The sequence below is a fragment of the Patella vulgata genome, chromosome 7 (genome assembly GCF_932274485.2).
Source record: "Patella vulgata chromosome 7, xgPatVulg1.2, whole genome shotgun sequence".
Lineage (NCBI taxonomy): Eukaryota > Metazoa > Mollusca > Gastropoda > Patellidae > Patella > Patella vulgata.
The window spans coordinates 61,575,764-61,594,958 of NC_065885.2; the positions used below are offsets into that span (position 1 = coordinate 61,575,764).

The 19,195-nt window shown below is 38.4% G+C and overlaps 1 protein-coding gene across 2 annotated transcripts; it reads left to right on the forward strand.

The window, feature by feature from the left end:
- Positions 1–4,907: 4,907 nt before the first annotated feature.
- Positions 4,908–18,788, forward strand: LOC126827544 (papilin). 2 transcript variants are annotated; one of them, XM_050557003.2, is made up of 8 exons: positions 4,908–5,360; positions 10,064–10,108; positions 10,742–10,819; positions 11,171–11,790; positions 12,375–12,564; positions 13,473–13,549; positions 14,169–14,393; positions 15,080–18,788. In XM_050557003.2, the coding sequence occupies exons 1-8, from the start codon at positions 5,297–5,299 to the stop codon at positions 15,278–15,280; spliced, it is 1,500 nt and encodes a 499-aa protein (XP_050412960.1). In that variant the 5' UTR covers positions 4,908–5,296; the 3' UTR covers positions 15,281–18,788. The 2 variants fall into 2 exon arrangements, with proteins under 2 accessions (XP_050412960.1, XP_050412961.1); XM_050557004.2 differs by lacking the exon at positions 10,742–10,819.
- The last annotated feature ends 407 nt before the right edge of the window (positions 18,789–19,195 follow it).

The window sequence follows — 19,195 nt, forward strand, 5'->3', positions numbered from 1 at the left end:
TATTCGGAATGCTGGGTAAGGGTTAGGCCTAGGGTTATCCGCCCGCTTCCTCAACAACAATCCTCGTGGACGGGTGGGGATTTTCTATGCCCCCGCCCAAATCTATTTGTTAAATGTAAATAAGGTTAACGCACGTGATTTTTGGCGAAATTGTAGGTTAGGGTTAGGGTAAGCATTGGGGCTATAGTCTAAGGTTAGGGTTAGGGTTGGGATTAGCGCTAGTCCTGTTTACATCTCTTGACCTTCGACCAAACTTGAAGTTGGTCTTATCAAATAGATATACCCATAGGCGTAGGAGCTCAAAGTAATTCAGGGGGGCATAGGAGAAAATTGCCCGAAATCAATACCGTTTTTTCGGGCATACATATCATAAGAGAGCTTCGGGCATATTTTCGGGCATGCAGTGGACAAGAAAAAGACGAGAAAATACTTTTCGGGCAGTGTGGATCTCATAGAAATAAGTTAGTTATATTTTTTCTCTAAACGTTAATAGAAAAAATAAGTCGTGGAATTTTTCATTGCCCGAAAATAAATCCTACGCCTATGGATATACCTCCACCCTCCTTTTACATAGAGCCCTTTAACGGATATAATATCCGGTCCCGGATTCACAAAGCATTCTCAGACCTTTTTACTCAACTTTCAAGCACTGTTTATGAGAAATATCTTTGATCCATTCCAGAAACTCAAAACTTTGCACATATATAGTTTCTTTTTGATGTATTTGATACATGAAAACAACAAAAGTTTTATAGCGGGATATATTTTAGTTAAAATAAGGCGAACAATTTCGAGTAAATTCTTAACTTAAGTCTAGGAATGTTTTGTGAAACCGGAGCCTGATGGATACTTTATTTCGACTGTATATTTAGACACTGGGAAAAGGTTCTTATTTGGATTTGTTCCGCTTTTCTGAAAGACAAGACAAATACAGGCGTTTTACGTGTAGTAACTTCCAATTTACCAGTCGTACATCTATTTCAGGAGAAAAAATAAATATCAAATTTATAGATACGATTGAATGGGTGGAACCACGGTGGCTCACTAGGCGTGGTACTGACTCATTAATCGGTCCCGATTTCGAAACGGTTGAATGGATAGAACCACAGTATCGATCCCGGGTTTTTTTTCAGCGTGGTTGGGAGAAAAGTTGCGGTCCAGTTTATAAAGAGACGTGTCTTAAAAATAACTCGTGACTGGTGGAATTCGACGAAGAGTGGACGTAAGCGCCGGTATTCGGACAAAATCTCCCCCATACAACACTGCACGGCGGGTTAGGGCTAAAAGTAGATTTCGACATAGGTCACGAGATGTAAATAGGACAAGGTGTAGAGCCAGGGCTCACACTGGCTTTCGATGTTTTTCCGCCAAAATGGATAATAATTTTTATAGAATAAAAAGTTCATATTTTGTTTTCGCCAACTGGAATATTTTATCTGCCAAAAATGCGTGATAAAAAAAGACATGTAACCTAACCCTAACCCACAATCTCGTCAACAATCACGTGGCCTAGACCCTATTTATATCCCGTGACTACGAAATCTGCCATGGGCCTTAGCTTTTAGCCTTTACCCCGTCTTCATTGGCTAGGTTGATGGGCAGCCACGGTGGCTAGGTGGGTAAGACGCTGGCTCGCTCCCGTTGTTGAGCGAGAAAGTTTATTTGGATATTCTGGTGGTTACCCCTTGTCAGAGGTGCAGGACGCTGGGCCTGACAAGGATAGCTAACTAGTCGTTCGGATGGGACGAAAAAACGAGGCCCCGTCAACACGTAAAAGACCCCTTGGTAGATGGAATTCGATATTTAGAGTAGGCCATACCATAGCGCCGCTGTCCGGGCAAAATTTTCCTCATGCCACACTGTATGGCGTATGCCTGTCTTCATAAGCCCAGTCGGAGCTGAACAGTAGGATGTTTAAACCCCATATCATTTTAATCCATTTAGCCCAGTTGATGGAGAAAAATAGTACGCAACTGTGACTGTATTAGCTTCATTAGACGGTGGAATGTAAATCATTTATTTCTGTCTTGTCTACGGCCAAGAAATACGAGACACTGTTGCACCCTTTAAAACACTTTGAATTAAAATAATATATCATAAAATAACCACTCGGTCATACACAGGCCAATCGCACACTTCAAAATTCTCTTTCTTCTGATCGTAAAATATTCTCAAACGAATGACCTCCTCGCCACAATCCTTTCTATACACAAGAAGTGAATGGTACGACCATTTCCTTAAATTAAGATCAAATTAGCTTTGACGTTTAAAATCCCATCTGAACTATCGTTTCCTTTAGATATAAATAGTGACGGATGCCGTCGCATTCTCTAGATCAAAATAAAATGAAATGGGGTTGAGCGCCCCACCACCCTGGTTAATGAAGAGGGGCATATAGGCCTACCCCATGCATGCAGTGTGCTATAAGGGTAGTTGTTTTCGTCTGTCAAGGATTCTCAGACGTGTCCACCGACGGGTACATGAATGAAACTCATCCCAGGCGAACGACTACACAGGCCATCGGTCCTGCACCACGGAATCCCGGAGATTTTTCACTGGCCCCCATCCTACGGGATCGATGCCCAGATAATCCCCTGCTTCTATTATTACGAATCAAATCAGGGCAAATATTTGAAATTAGATTTTGATTAGTGATTAGTGAATTTTTAAAGGAATCTAAAGGTCCCCCCCCCCCCCACCTCCACCCCACACCCCCGGACGCGAGACACACTATAATCTTATACTGCTTATTCTGATTCTAATTGGTATTCATTATGATGTTACACGTTTACTTAAATAGAAACGAAATGGGGTTTAACGTCCCATGCTCCGACTGCTTAAATAGAACCAAATGCGAATGATTTGTACATGCCAACATCATCGGTATTTATTGGCTATAGCCCAACTGCTTTTCTTCTTTTATTTTTATACAAAGAAGTGGGGCAATTAAGTGGAGAGTGGGACATTTGCCCAACTACTTATGATACTTGCCCTGGTCGTGATTCGAACCCGGTCGCTGATAACAAATGGGGTTTGTCATTTTGACGAAACAACACCATGGTCGATTTGAGACTAACATATATACTCTTCGTAGTGTTTCGTTTGATTAGACCTAATCCCACAATCTGTTTCACAGAGTATTACGAAAATCTTCTAATATCTCTGTAAACGATGACTGCCTTCAACAAATGACGTCATATCACGCGGCGTCAATCATCGGCTCAATGGCGCGTGCATTGTTTACATAAGAAGTTACAGATTCGAGTAGAATGGCGACTTTTGCTCATTTTAATACCCATTTAAACTAAAATAGGAAATAATTTTTACCTACAAATACAAATGAAAAAGTTAATATTTGTAGTCCATTAAGTCGCATCGATGTCATCCTTATCAGTGATTGTCTCGGCCTAGCGCATATTCACTGCGGATCAGTGTGCTAATCCCACTCAAGACATTACCTATGCGAGTATTGATGTTTGTTCCCGATACATCCAAGGGTAATATTTTTCTTGAAATCGGCATCAACAAACACTAGGATTTTTTTTTTTTTTAAAAGTCATGAAAATTCCCTATATTATACTCAGGAGAGATTTGATTGGACGATCAGAATGGACACGCCCCGTCAAAAACTCAAGTTTTCAGTCTCAACACAGCAATAGCTAGAAAGGGATTTCTCGGGCCATTGTTTCAGGAATATGCTAATATAGGGCAATCGTAATTACTGTGGGTGTAAAGAAGTGGGGCAATTAAGTGGAGAGTGGGACATTTGCCCAACTACTTATGATACTTGCCCTGGTCGTGATTCGAACCCGGTCGCTGATAACAAATGGGGTTTGTCATTTTGACGAAACAACACCATGGTCGATTTGAGACTAACATATATACTCTTCGTAGTGTTTCGTTTGATTAGACCTAATCCCACAATCTGTTTCACAGAGTATTACGAAAATCTTCTAATATCTCTGTAAAAGATGACTGCCTTCAACAAATGACGTCATATCACGCGGCGTCAATCATCGGCTCAATGGCGCGTGCATTGTTTACATAAGAAGTTACAGATTCGAGTAGAATGGCGACTTTTGCTCATTTTAATACCCATTTAAACTAAAATAGGAAATAATTTTTACCTACAAATACAAATGAAAAAGTTAATATTTGTAGTCCATTAAGTCGCATCGATGTCATCCTTATCAGTGATTGTCTCGGCCTAGCGCATATTCACTGCGGATCAGTGTGCTAATCCCACTCAAGACATTACCTATGCGAGTATTGATGTTTGTTCCCGATACATCCAAGGGTAATATTTTTCTTGAAATCGGCATCAACAAACACTAGGATTTTTTTTTTTTTTAAAAGTCATGAAAATTCCCTATATTATACTCAGGAGAGATTTGATTGGACGATCAGAATGGACACGCCCCGTCAAAAACTCAAGTTTTCAGTCTCAACACAGCAATAGCTAGAAAGGGATTTCTCGGGCCATTGTTTCAGGAATATGCTAATATAGGGCAATCGTAATTACTGTGGGTGTACTGCAATGGTGTAGTACTGTCCTGGCGTTTTATCTATACGTCCACAGGCCTGTCCGCAAAAACAAAAACTGTATGTGTAAAGACTATTATCATACAGCCATGACCAGACGATACAAACATGACGTCATTGTGTTTACAGGAATAGATAAACGAACACACGATGAAACATATCATAGCAAACAAACAGACAATGTACCTCTTGTAATCTACAAATGATCAATAAAATTAATGATCCGGTTACATAACACGCTCTCATATACAACAAGGGCGAACAGAATTCTTATCTACCGGAATTAACCGAGAAGTCCCGAGTGGCTGCTTTTGACTAATTACTGCTTTTGTTTCCATCAACTGACCTCACCCTTTCCGACTGATTAGAGATTATTTCAGGAATTTTTCACCAGGACGTACGCCCAAAACTCATTCGCAGAAAAGTGACGAATTATCGGAAATATTTTGACAAACTTTTTTAGCAGAAGAAACGTGACGAAATATATAGTTAGGATATTTTAAAGTTAAAACAATTTGGAAGTTATTTTATTATTTAAGCGCCGCGACCTGCTCCCATTAAATAATTTGTAATCGTGACGCGACGGTGTCAGATGATTTTCTAAATCAAATATTATTTAGGCGGTGATATGAACTGTGAACATTTGAAACAATATTTGGCGAGTTTTAACAAATGATACGGGATAAATTTCAGGCATCTAATTAATTTTAATTAAAAGTGTAAACTGATATATACTGCCAGACTCTATGATAAAATGTCGGATGTGACGGGATTTGGGTTATTATTTCTATGTGTTGGTTTTATTTTACTACAGAAAGGTAGGTTTATAATATTTTTACTTTTATACAATATCTAGCGGTGGCTTAATGCTCTGTACCCCCGAAACACGCGTCCAAACTCGATTTTCAGTTCACTTATTTGGGGCAAGAAGCCCCGCGAGCAATACAAGTTGGAAATTAAATAAGTGAGGATTAACTACTTGTCTGTGCCATCCGGGATATTGCAATGTGCTATGAGGAACATTTTGCCCGGATAGCGCCTATTGTTCGTCGAATTCCATGTTCTTTTATATGTACACCAATGTGTACGCGGGTGGTCCTCGGATTTTTGTGTCATTCAAATGACTATAGCCGCTTTTTTGTGGTGCAGGACGGGGGGTCCTGGTAAGGTCAGTGGTGCAGGACGGGGGGTCCTGGTAAGGATCAGTGGTGCAGGACGGATAGGCTGACAAGGATCGGGGGTGCAGGACGGAGGGTTTGACAGGGGTTGGTGGTGCAGGACGGATGGCCTGACAAGGACCAGTGTCTAGTTTGAACGAAAAATCAAGACCCCGTGTGCACATTGAAATGCACGTAAAAGAACCCTTGACAGTTGGAATTCGAAATAAAAGTAGCCCACTGTCCGGACAAATGTGTATGGTGCATGCTCGTCTTCATTAAACCAGTCAGTAGGTCCTTAAACCCCATTTAATTTAATTTCATATTTTTTAATCATTCGACATGGTAAAAAATATTCTGAAATTGAATTATACCGTGAAAAGGAATGAACTGGGCTGCTCCGACTAAATCATACAGGACGGATAAGTCTATTTATATTTCCCATTCCACATTTAGAAGTTGTAATCAGATTAATATATATAATACATCTTATGCTTCAAAGCTTCTTAAATTCATATAGTCACTCGAGAACGACTCTTTTGGAAGAAGGGCCTGAAAAGGACAGCTTTCTAGTCGTGTACACATTGGAGTGCACGTAAAAGATCCCTTGACAGTTGGAATTCGATATAAGAGTAGGCCGTACTGCCGCTGTCCGGGCAAACTTTCCCTCATAGCGCACTGTATGGTATGGCGTATGCCCGTCTTCGTTAGCACAGTTCAGAGCAGAACAGTAGCACGTTAAACCCCACTTCATTTCGTTTCATTTCATTTCTTTAAGGAAATTTGAAACGTCCTGTATTTTCAAATTTAAAAATGAAAACATATTTTAGATATTTTAATTACAGAATAGAAATTATGAATTTTAATACGATTATTATACCAATGTATTCAACAATTTAAAAAAAATTAAAACATATTTTAGATATTTTATTTACAGAATAGAAATTATGAATTTTAATACGATTATTATACCAATGTATTCTACAATTTTAATAAAAAATGAAAACATATTTTAGATATTTTAATTACAGAATAGAAATTATGAATTTTAATACGTTGATTATACCAATGTATTCAACAATTTAAAATAAAAAGAAAACATATTTTAGATATTTTAATACAGAATAGAAATTATGAATTTTAATACGATAACTATACGAATGTATACAACAGTTAAATAAATAAAGAGCCGATCCTTTAAATATTAATTAATAATAAATTAATAATTGAATTATATATCAAAGGAGTCGTCGTTTTTCTTTTATTTCACAAGCATGGGAAAACACGACGAATAGTCAGAGTACAGGATATTGTCCTCACTTATTTCCTTTTAAAATAATTAAAGCTAGTTTGCCTGCAAATGGCACAAGTAAATTTATAATATTGGAAGGGGATTGAATGGCCGAATAACGTTGTATCATAAGTCCCGAAATGACCTAGTTTGTGTCGTTGGAGGGGGGGGGGGATGGCTGAATGGTTAGCACGTGCGCACTGTATCATAAAGCCTGTCATTGAGTCAACTGGCGTGGTTTCGAATCCCCGGTTGTACGTGACAAGGAGTAGGGTCGCCTGTCCAACCTTGCGGGTTTTCTCCGGGTCCTCCGGTTTCCTCCCACTGCTAAAGACCCCTACGCGCAAGCGAATTATTGAAATAAAAATTGAAGCATATGATAGTCCCGAAATGACCTAGTTTGTGTCGTTGGTCTTGTCAAGGGTCTGGTATGACGTACATGTCGTTGTGTACAGGGGGAACTCGATTTTACGGTTCATCCGAACGACTAGACAATGTTCCTTGCTTGGCCCTCATATCAGCCCTGCACCACTGACTTTCTTAGACCGCTGAATTCGCTAATAAAATTTAAAAAAATTGTTATAGCAATATGTGCGAACATATAGTCTACGTCTTCAAAATATTTGTAGCCCCGATGACTTAATAGGGTATATGTACGTACGGACTCGTGAAAATATGTAATATCCAAACATTTTCGTGATGAAATATGAATTAAATTATTAGTTTTATGAATTATATATATAAATCATCAGAAGGGAGGGTTGTACGGTGATTGACATCTGTTTTGGATTTTTATAACAAACAAAATATATATCCGTCTCGAATATAACAAAATAACGAGCTAAATTAAGTTTATGAAATGAAATGAAATACAGGGTTTGAATTAAAAAGATCCGCACCCGGTTCTCAGAAAATGGTACGTTGGTGTCCTACATAATGTTTTAATTTAAATAAAATAAATCTGAAGTTTGAAGAAATGGTACATAAATCTCGGTCTCTGTGATAGTTTCTCTAAAATAATTTTGTGAAGTTAAGTCCACGATGAAATGAAATGGGGTTTACTTTTTTGCACCAACCGGGAACTGTACGACCAACACCTGCCCAACCTCGTGAGTTTTCTCCCGAGAACCCCGGTTTCCTCTCACTGTTAAAGACCCCTGTGCAGTTTGTGTCGAGTGGACGTCAACACCCGCCTCTCTCTCTCTCTCTCTCTCTCTCTCTCCCTCTCTCTTTACGACCAACTTTTAAGCTCACACCCACGTGTACACGAGGCGTCAGATTTTCGTCCCAACTGGAGTTTATCAAAACTATATTATAAACACTCTATAGAGTCTACATTAAGGAGATCGGAAATTCTTACACATTGAGATAAATTTCCGTATTGAAATAACGTCTTCCACCGGAATGAAAATAGACAACGCCTACACAAATGGGGTGGGAAACGTCTAGTTTGATTTGGTCAATTCGGGCGATAAAATTAACTCCAATTCTTAATAAAGAGTGAAGAATGGATAAATGGATGGTTGTTGAAGTTAAGAGGCATCAAATTCAAGTTTATACAACGATTGGTTAAAGGACGTTGTCAACATTCTTTCATGTCGTCGCCCAATTACACTTACACTTGAATTAAAGGCATACTTTTAAAGATGCATTATGTAAAAGAGAGAGAGAGAGGGTTTAACGTCCACTCGACACAAACTAGGTCATTTCGGAACTAACATATGGTTTAATTTTATTTCAATAATTCGCTTGCCCGTAGGGGTCTTTAGCAGTGGGAGAAAACCGGAGGACCTGGAGAAAACCCACGAGGTTGGACAGGCGACCCTACTCCTTGTCACGTACAACTGGGGAATCGAAACCACGCCAGTCGACTCAATGACAGACTTTATGATACAGCTCGCACACGCTAACCATTCAGCCCCCCACCCCAAGCATTATGTAAGAGCTAAATCGGCCTAATGCAGGTCCTTATTTTGACTTTAAATGTTATATAAAATATTATTTAGTCATTTATTAACATGGCATACCTATCATCAACTCTCTAGATCATCGGATGGTGGAGATTTAAACGGATTAAAACACGGTCGCCATTTAATTCAAAAATGGCGAATAGAGGCTAAGTCTCGAACAACAAGTACCGTTGTTACGATAATAAACAATCCATGCCACATTTTGTTAAAACTCCATACAATGATAGCTTCGCTCAGAATACAGTAATTTGAATGAAATTTTCAATATATTCATTTTACATTATCTATTTTTAAAGTTTTCTTTTTACTCGGTGAGCCACCACGCCCCCCCCCCCCTCCCAACACACACACCATTTAGTTTCGAAAAGATAAGGGTGTTCATATATTGCCGTCACCCCCGTCTGTTGAATTTTAAAGATGGCCGAAACACGAAACATATTCGCAGAACAATGATTCATGATAATTTATTCAAATTTCTCATAAGCTATGGGATAATTTCCATATTTTCGAAATATTACTGCCCTCAAAATGTTTCTGAGCACCCCTTCCCTGAGGTTGTAAAGATATCATTCTCTTTTTCCGCGTGCACAGGTGGTTTTATAATATTATGTACCTGCTAATTCTCGCAGTTCTCTATAACCCGACCCATTCTAATATTATCAGGGGTCAAAGTTGAGTGTTATCTAAAGGTTAAAGGTTAATGTTATCTGGTATGATAATGAAGCAGTGTCTGTATGTTTTAATTATATTTTATTGTCTGTAGTTAGAATGATAATGTAAACATGTAGAGAGTCAGATATTCCACACGAATAAAGCGCAGATATAAATAGCAATCACTGGCCATATTATGGAGCGGAATTCACGGTATAATATTAACCCTATCACAATAATGTAAACATGGCAAGCGTCAGCCATGTTATACAAATATAGCACGAGTACACAAAAATTGACCATATTATTAAGGAGTGGAATTCACGGCACAATAATGAACATTATACAAATATAGCACATTATAACACACACTGACCATATTACTATGGAACGGCAGATATGACAATTATTTGTCAAATTAGAATTATAGCAACTTTCATTATTTGTTTTAGGTTCAATTTCAGCGGTACCGGCGAGAACTACGCCATATCAAGTCCGTAAGTTGATTTTTTAAATTTCGCCCTTTGTCGAAAATAGATAATTTTAATGCATGATTAGCTGCTGATAAAACATCTTTTTTTATTCTTTCTTTATACTTCCTTTTCTTATGAAGCTGTCTCACTGTCTCTCTTGGCCTAGACAGTTCCTCTTGTCTAACGAACGCAGAGCTTGGCAAGAACGGGTGTCTAGTGTCTAGTTCTTAGGGTTAATTGCAAATCTTTCTTTATTAAAGATGCATTATGTCAGATTTAGATAAGAGCTGGCTGTCAAATTACTTTATTCTTATAAGGAAGTTATGGAGGTTAGACGTTTTGACAAGAGAGTCTCGATTATCACGTACCATTGCCACGATAATATGCACTAAGTCTCCATTATCCATTTTAAAGTGAAATTATTAGATGACGTCTGTGTTCTATTCCATTCAATATCTAAGCCACCCGAAGTTCTAGAGAGTTGATTATGGGCTTGTGCATAAATGTCTGGATAATAGTTTTAACACTTAAAGTCAGAAATAAATACCGACAAAAGGCAGATTTAGCTCTTACATAATGCATCTTTAAATGCACGTCTTGTTTTCAGATATTTCTGTATCCACATTCTATATTTCTGTCTTTCTATCTTTCTATTAGCTGAAGTTTGTAATGAGGGGATGAGTCCATGTCCTTATAGTAAAGAATGTCGAATGGACCTTAAAAACTGTCCAACTGGTAAGACTTTCGTTTACATGTAAACTTTGGTATTCCTTGATCATCGGCACCAGAAATTGGATCAAGCACCTGTAGAATGAAAAAAACTCTTTCACATAGCATTAACCTGGGGCTAAATGTCTAAAGTTCACTACGTTCATGTTTGTAAGCGACATTGTCAAATTCAGGGACAAATAACTCGTCTGAAACCGAGATCTGTCAGAAGATATTTTATAGAAAGGTAAGAAACACACTGCCAAAAAATAGTTGGGCTCAATGCCCACGACTCTATATTCCGTCAACCAGTCGCAATACTAACAAATTCTCATCACTTAGACCACCCAATCACTTCTACAATGTTTTCATTTCCAGAGTCTCCAGTAGAGCTTCATTCTCCGTCCTATTCCACCAATGACGTAACAACTGACAGTCTACAAATAACAACTGATTCTTTGTACATTAATCGCACTCTCGATACGTCATCATATGGCACGGACGTCTTAACTTCCACAGAACCAGATGTGACCGATGAGAGTGTAGATTCAACGACCCCGCCCGTTGATGAACAGACTACAGAGGATACTACAGAGGATACAACACATGGGCGATCAGCTGCAGAAACTTCAACTGAAGCATTGATGACGTCCACAGTACCTGAAGATACGGAAACAACTGTGGAAGCAAAAACAACGAAAGGTTTGGATTCACACGAAACGACACCAACCAATGGTAGTTTTTCATCTGAATTAGAGACAACAAATCCATCAGCATCTGACGCAACTTCAGCATTTACCGTAAACCTAATTGAGCCAAGCCGAACTAGTCCATCTTTATCAACGCGTATTACATCTACATCCCCACCTCCACTGCCTTCACCCGAATCATCCCCAGAGTCAACGTATCCGCTGGAACCTAAACCCGAAGAATCAGATAATAGTACATCTGCTCCATCCTCATATTCTGTTATTCTTGTCTTTAAAGGTTGTTTACAAGTAAGTTCTAACAACTTTCGTATTTTTGTTGCCTGGTGACTTGTCTCGGCTTTACACCTGAATCTCTGTCCTAACTCCTATCAGCAGTAGTGTTTGCTGTGCCCATGGTATTGCACAATTATCAGTGCTAGCCAGGTCGGGTCCATAAGTATTCATGGAGCGAGTCGGTAGGTTGTCATAGCTATTGTCCATTCATTAAAGGGCATGATATTAAAGACTACTGGCAGAGCTGGTGCAAAATGTCTCCTATTCATGAACATTAAATGTTCAAGTTGGTAAAACGTGAAATTTTTGTTAAATTTTGAGGGTGACGGCGACGGGAAGCATTTCAGAATTAGTCTGCACTCGGACATCTCTGCAATTCCCTTCGGCCTGCCATGAGGACTAACCGAAGCCGAGACCAGTTAGAATGCCGCCGAGGTCAGCGCTGAAGCTGAAGACGCCAGTGTGGCGACAGTGGGTGCCGATCTCGGTAGTCGTAGCAAATATTCGAGTATTACCTCGACGCTCGACGGCTTGTTTTGTGTTTATCACGGCATTCCTTACATCGATGTTGACTTGCCATGTTTCTGTTTTCCATCTAGGAAAAAGAAATATTTAAAAATGCCGTAATAGCAGACTTATCAAGAAAAATGGACGATTTCTCGGCAACCATGGGAAATAAAGGCGGGAAGTATGAGGTTTATATATTTAATGTTAACGCTGTAGGAGGCCCTGATAACCGGACAATTACAACAGAAGCTTCTGTGGTGGAATATTCAGTTAATTCAACAGGTATAGTATACGTAGTTGATTTTTTTTATTCTCTACAATAAACACGGTGATAAATAATGACGTATATATTCCACTGTACACAACGAAGCCAATCCGATTAAAACACAGATCCTATTTCGTTCCGTTTTTATAGTTCAAAATTTCGTTTTATTTGTCTGTACTACATTAGAATCTGGAAGAGTTGTTATATAACCTGCGTTCTGGATAGCGTGCGGGATTAGCCAATGAAACCATTTGTTACGGCAACTTCTTGGCATTGGCTGCACGAAACTGTGGGTAAACCACTAGAAACGTCAACGCTGTTTGATTAATCAATGTCCGACATCATAGGGTCAAAAGCCGCTTGTACGACCCCCGACGTGACCTTCCAGTACAACTGGTCAGATCTTTATGTAGTGTAGGCCACCGAAAGTATAAAACAACGAAACGAAAAATAGATCTGTATTTGAATCAGATTACAACTAAACGGATGAAATGAAATAAGATTTGAATTTGTCTTTCTTTACTCCACCGACCATGATAATTAAACGGACTAGTATAAGCGCTGAATCAATTGGCGTGGTTTCGAATCCCGGATTGTACGTAACAAAGAGTAGGGTCGCCTGTCCAACCTCGTGGGTTTTCTCCGAATTATTTAAATCTAATTGAACCATATGTTAGTCCCGAAATTACCTAGCTTGTGTCAAGTGGACGTTAAACCCCATGCGGTGTGATTTGACGTAAACTTTGTCCCCTCTTCTTCAAATCCCATCTACCAGTAGTGGTTCTTTTAAATGTACGCCCTTATTCATACGGGACCACGGGTTTTCGTTCTTTCCGGAGGCTGGGTGATGTTCCTTGCCAGGACCTCCACCCGACATATTATAATCTTTGTTATTAAAGGGCTATTATTTTATTGTATTTTCCAGAAAAAAGAATAGTTCCACCAAGTGAGATTTTATCAGCGTTAAATATGAAACCGAGTGGTAAAATATTTGTAACACAGGTTAGCTATTTTATTATTTTGATCCCTTTTTATCTGATGTTTGAGAAAATATGTAGCGAAAATAGAGAGTTAACTTTTTCCCACTAACCAGGACATCCCGGGTTCGACCCCGTGATTTTCTACCGTCGTTTCCCTTTGTCAGTGGTGCAGGACGGGGTGGTAGGTCTGCTATGGTTGCTGGTACGAAACAGTGTATAGTCGCTCGTATGTGGTGTGGTGGATGGCCGAGTGGTTATCACATGCGCGCTGTATCATAAGGTCTGTCACGGAGTCAGCTGGCGTGGTTTCGACTCCCCGGTTGTACGTGACAAGGAGTAAGGTCGCCTGTCCAACCTCGTGGGTATTCTCCGGGTCCTTCGGATTCCCCCCACTGCTAAAGACCCCTACACCCAAGCGAATTATTGAAATAAAATTGAACCATGGGTTAGACCTAATATGGCCTAGTTTGTGTCGAATGGACTTTACCCCCCCCCCTCTCCCTCTCGTTCTCTCTACGACCACGTGTACCCGAGGCCTCTCTCTCTCTCTCTCTCTCTCTCTGTATGCCGATGTTAAACAACCCTGTTACATTTTGTATTTCATTTTCTTTTTGATGACTCTCTTCCTCTTCTCTTTCCAGAATGGAGGCTTAGATTTTATTTGTGCCTATCCAAGTAAAGATGAACCATGTACAGATTTAACTCGCCATGTTGACAAAACTATAATACATGGTGGATTGTTTGAACATAACAAACTTTTATTTATCGCCATATTTGTTGTCGCCTCTCTCGGACTCGTTTTAATCACCATTGGGTTAATATACATCCGGTGTCGTCAGCGTCGCTGTTCTACCTACGTCACCCAGGTAAGGCTTTTATGACATCATTTATATTTCAAAGAGAGGCGGTTTCAGAATAGTAATTTCCTCTCCAATCTGATTAAAATACAGATCTATATTTCGTTTCGTTGTTTTATACTTTCGATGGCCTACACTACACGAAGATCTGACAAGTTGTACATTTTAATCAAAGATCGACATGCAGGATCCAACATGGCGACATAACGTAGGCTATTTGCATAATACAGGACACAGCTCATCAAATATTCCTCCGCCGTCACGAATATAGTCTTTCTCCCCCTTTCCCTTTTCCACCTTTTGCATGGCGATTTTTATTGACTTTTTGGTGTAGAATCGAAGAAAAGGGTTGGAAAATACATTTTATGCCAGGTTTTGGTGAATATTCATGGTTTTGAGGCGGAAGGATACGAGAGTTGAGAGGATGGTTAGGTTGAAATGTGGGGCGGAAAATATACGTCCTTTTAAGTAAGAGGTTGCCACATGTTGCTCCATCTGTGGTAGAAAACGTTCTACCCAACGAAAATTTGGGAAAAAGTTAGAGCCCGTTTAAGAGCAGAGAATTAACATTAAAGTCAATGGGGAAATCATTATCTGTGGCCTGTCTATGTCCTTTGTCGACGACGATTTGTCGCTAACAAACGCGGTTATTAGTGTTTCTATGCCTGTATTTATCTCTTTTGTAATCATTATAGGAAAAGGCACGTCTAGCCCAGTCTACAGAATGTATTGGTGTAAATAATCCACTCACAGATAGCGACATACTTAGAGAAGAATTTGAAACGAGTCTGAATCAGAATGGTGCGCCACCTATAAAAGCAGAGGAAGGATGGATTATCCCCCTTGATCAGGTTCCGGAAAGGAGAAATTCTAAAACGGAAGATACCAAATTATAACATTCAATAATACGTCCATAATCATCCTTTGTCCAAGCATCACCAGAGCACCGTTTCCTCAAATAATTAGAATCTTTTTCAGAAAATTAATGGCAAAATTATTTTCAAATTTTTGACTGGTGGACATAGATATAAAAGTCAGTGGTTTATATGTTATTTTGAATCGAATTTATCACAGAATTAGCATAGAAAAAAGGAAATTATACATACGATTTACAAGATACAGTAAAGATTTATTTTCTTAAGGAAAAAATATCTTCATAGATATTAACAACATACATGTACTTACAACGATCTTTATAGATAAATTAACACATAACTTACAATCCTATTTATTGATAAATTAACATAACAAATTAACATTCAATCACCTTTATAGATAATTTAACACAAGACAATAATTTTATGGGTGAATTAACACAAGACCTGTGATCATCTTTATATATAAATTAACACGTACCATCATCTTTATAGCAACTTTAACACAAGTCCTACAGACTTTTAATCATCTTTATAGATACATTATCAACAGACTTATTCGATACATTAACACCAGACTTAATAGATACATTATCAACAGACTTATTAGATACATTATCAACAGACTTATTAGATACATCAACACCAGACTTAACAGATACATTATCAACAGACTTATTAGATACATTAACACCAGACTTAATAGATACATTAACACCAGACTTAAAAGATACATTAAAACCAGACTTAAAAGATACATTAACACCAGACGTAATAGATACATTAACATCAGACTTAATAGATACATTAACACGAGACTTACTAGATAGATTAACAACGGGCTTAATAGATACATTAACAACAGACTTAATAGACACATTAACATCAGACTTAATAGATATATTAACACGAGACTTACTAGATACATTAACAACGGGCTTTATAGACACTTTGACACAAGACTTACAGACTTACAATCATTTTTATAGATAAATTAACACAGGACTTACAATCATCGTTATTTGCACTTTAATGCCAATCCTACAAACTTAAAATCATCTTTATACATTAACACCAGACGCGTTTCATACATTAATACCAGACTAAATAGTAGATGCATTTACACCAGACCTAAAAGATACATTTACACCAGACTCGGTAGATGCATTTACACCAGACTTAATACACACATTAACACCAGATTCAGTAGATGCATTTACACCAGACCTAAAAGATACATTTACACCAGGCTTAATAGAGACGTAATACTAATAGATACATTAACAACAGACATAGAATCAACGTCTACATGAAAGACTTATAGTTGACTGGAAAAACAAGGGTCGATTTTAGTGATACAGAAATATGTATTTGTAAATAATTTAACTGTGGAACAGCATTTTTATGTACATTACAAATTGAATTTGCGAGATATTAAAAATGTATGTAATGGTGTGCATTTGTTTCGGTAATAAATTTCGTGTGAATGATATTATAACCTATATTCTACAGCCGTGATTCTCAACCACTGTGCCGCGGCACACAGGTGTGCCATGAGATCTTCCTAAGTGTGCCGCAAAATTTTGAACAGCACAATAAGACTACGGTTGTATGCCGTCTATGACTTGCCATGTTTTTATTTTGCAAAATTCAAATATATTTCATATATATTTAGCCAGGTGTGGCGCTATTTTTTCATGTGTTCCAAAGTGTGCCGCTGGCAAAAAAGGTTGAGAACCACTGTTGTACAGAATAAAATCCTAGTCACGTTTTATCGAATAGTGTGCGGATACATTTAGAGAAAGTTGTGTAAATAAATCATCCAGTGGAGTGTAGAGAGTTGGTGATGTCTGAGATCAACTCCTTGATTGTTTGCCCACAAGGCTTAAGTATAGGAGTCGCGGGTTCGATCCCGGTGTTGGCCGAGAAAGTTCATCGGGATTTTCCGTCGTGGTTTCCCCTTGTCAGTGGTTCAGATGGGACGAAAAGCCAAGGCGTGAACGTAAAAGTTGCTTGACAATTGGAATTCGTTATAAGTACGGTAGTTTTTACCACAAAGTTAGCATGTGGTGATTTCAAATTAAAAAAAAAATATAATAATTTCACTCTTCGGTTGGACTTCCCCTTGAAATGAACGTCCGGGGCCATCGCTCTCTCTACACCCCACTGAGTTCATCTTCATTATATTTTGTGCTTTTATCAACTATTTATCTTATATAATGCTTAGTGGCGCTATCATTTATATATTTGTTCCCATTTATACAATCTGATTAAAACACAGATCCTATTTCGCTCCGTATTTTATAGTTCAAAATTTTTATTTTATTTGCCTGAACTACACTAGGATCTGGAAGAGCTGTTATATAACAGGCGTTATGGATGGCGTTAGGGATTAGCCAATGAAACCATCTGTTACGGCGACTTCTTGGCTGCCATGCACGGAACTGTAGGTAAACCACTAGAAACGTCAACACAGATTGATTAATCAATGTCTGACGTCATAGAGTCAAAAAATCCTGACGCGACCTTCCAGTACTACTGGTCAGATCTTTATGCAGTGTAGCCATTGAAAGTACTTAAAAAACGAAACGACATAAAAATCTGGGGCCTGTTTCACGAAATTTTAACTAAGATAAAATCCTAATTTTAGTAATTTGATTGGATAATATAAGATTGATTATAGTGCTTAGCCAATCAAAATTGAAGTATCCACTAAAATTGGATTTTATCTTTAGTTAAGATTTCAAGAAACAGGGCCCTGTGTTTTAATCAGATTGCCATTTATACGGTTTTTGCTTGTAAAAATGTTTATGTAATAGCTATGAAATATTACTAGATGTTATGTTCGTTCGGGAAACACGGTGACTCAATGAGTATGACACTTGCTGAACGTCTTGGTTGATATAGTTTCCCGGCCAACACAAAACCATGGGGGTCCCGTGTACACATTGGCTGGTACGCTGAAGAGCCCTTGAGAGAGTTGTCAGTCAACGAATTGAAGACCAGGCGGAAACACCGCTGTTACCAGGCAAAATGTTCCTTATAGCACACCGTTTTCCGGTTTTCATAAGCCCGGTTGGTGCAGAAAAGTGGACCGTTAAACCCCATTTTATTTTTTTGTTTTTTTTTGCGTGGGTTATTTTGATGGTCACTCAACTAACATCTAATCCTTGCACGGCATTTAGTAACTGAACATATAATATAAATACACTAATTTATATGGACTTGAGAACAAGATGAACTTGTTGAAACGTTGTGTGAAATAAACTCAGTGATTGTTTTCCATATAAATTTGTGTTTTATATTAAAGTTTTAAACTAACATCTAAACATATATTTAAGAAAATGGCGATCTGAACGGACGCAAAATACCTTTGACCTTGATCATGTCTATACGTCGTATAATGAAATTATTTGAAGATTTTCTATAAGCTTATTATATTTATAAAAATATCTATGTTTTATATAGAATGTTTTAACGTGTGTTATATATAAATATCATAATATATTGTAATATCATCTTAATAAAATTCTAATAATAATAAGTATTAATTCCCTACATTTAAGAGAGAGAGAGAGAGAGAGAGAGAGGGAGAGAGAGTTTAACGACCAGTCAACACAAACTAGATCATTTCAGGACTAACATATGGTACGATTTTATTTCACTAGTTCGCGTGTATGTAGGGGTCTGTAGCAATTGGATGAAACCGGTGGATCCAGAGAAACCTATTCCTTGCCACGTATCAGCCTGGGGTCGAACCCACGCCATCTGACTCAATGTTAGATCCTTGTGACATAAAGCGTGAGCCCTAGACCCCCCCCCCCCCGCATAACACATACAGTAAGCACTATCAGCTTCTAATCTGGATCAGTGAGAGCAACTGATTCTAAAGGCGAGGTGCAGCAGCAAAGCACCGAAACTTTTATCACCAGATTG

Coding starts and splice junctions, on each gene's coding strand:
- LOC126827544 (XM_050557003.2), top strand. CDS start 5,297: ATGTCGGATGTGACGGGATTTGGGTTATTATTTCTATGTGTTGGTTTT. Junction 10,109..10,741: donor AACTACGCCATATCAAGTCC/GTAAGTTGATTT, acceptor TCTTTCTATTAG/CTGAAGTTTGTAATGAGGGG. Junction 11,791..12,374: donor TCTTTAAAGGTTGTTTACAA/GTAAGTTCTAAC, acceptor TTTTCCATCTAG/GAAAAAGAAATATTTAAAAA.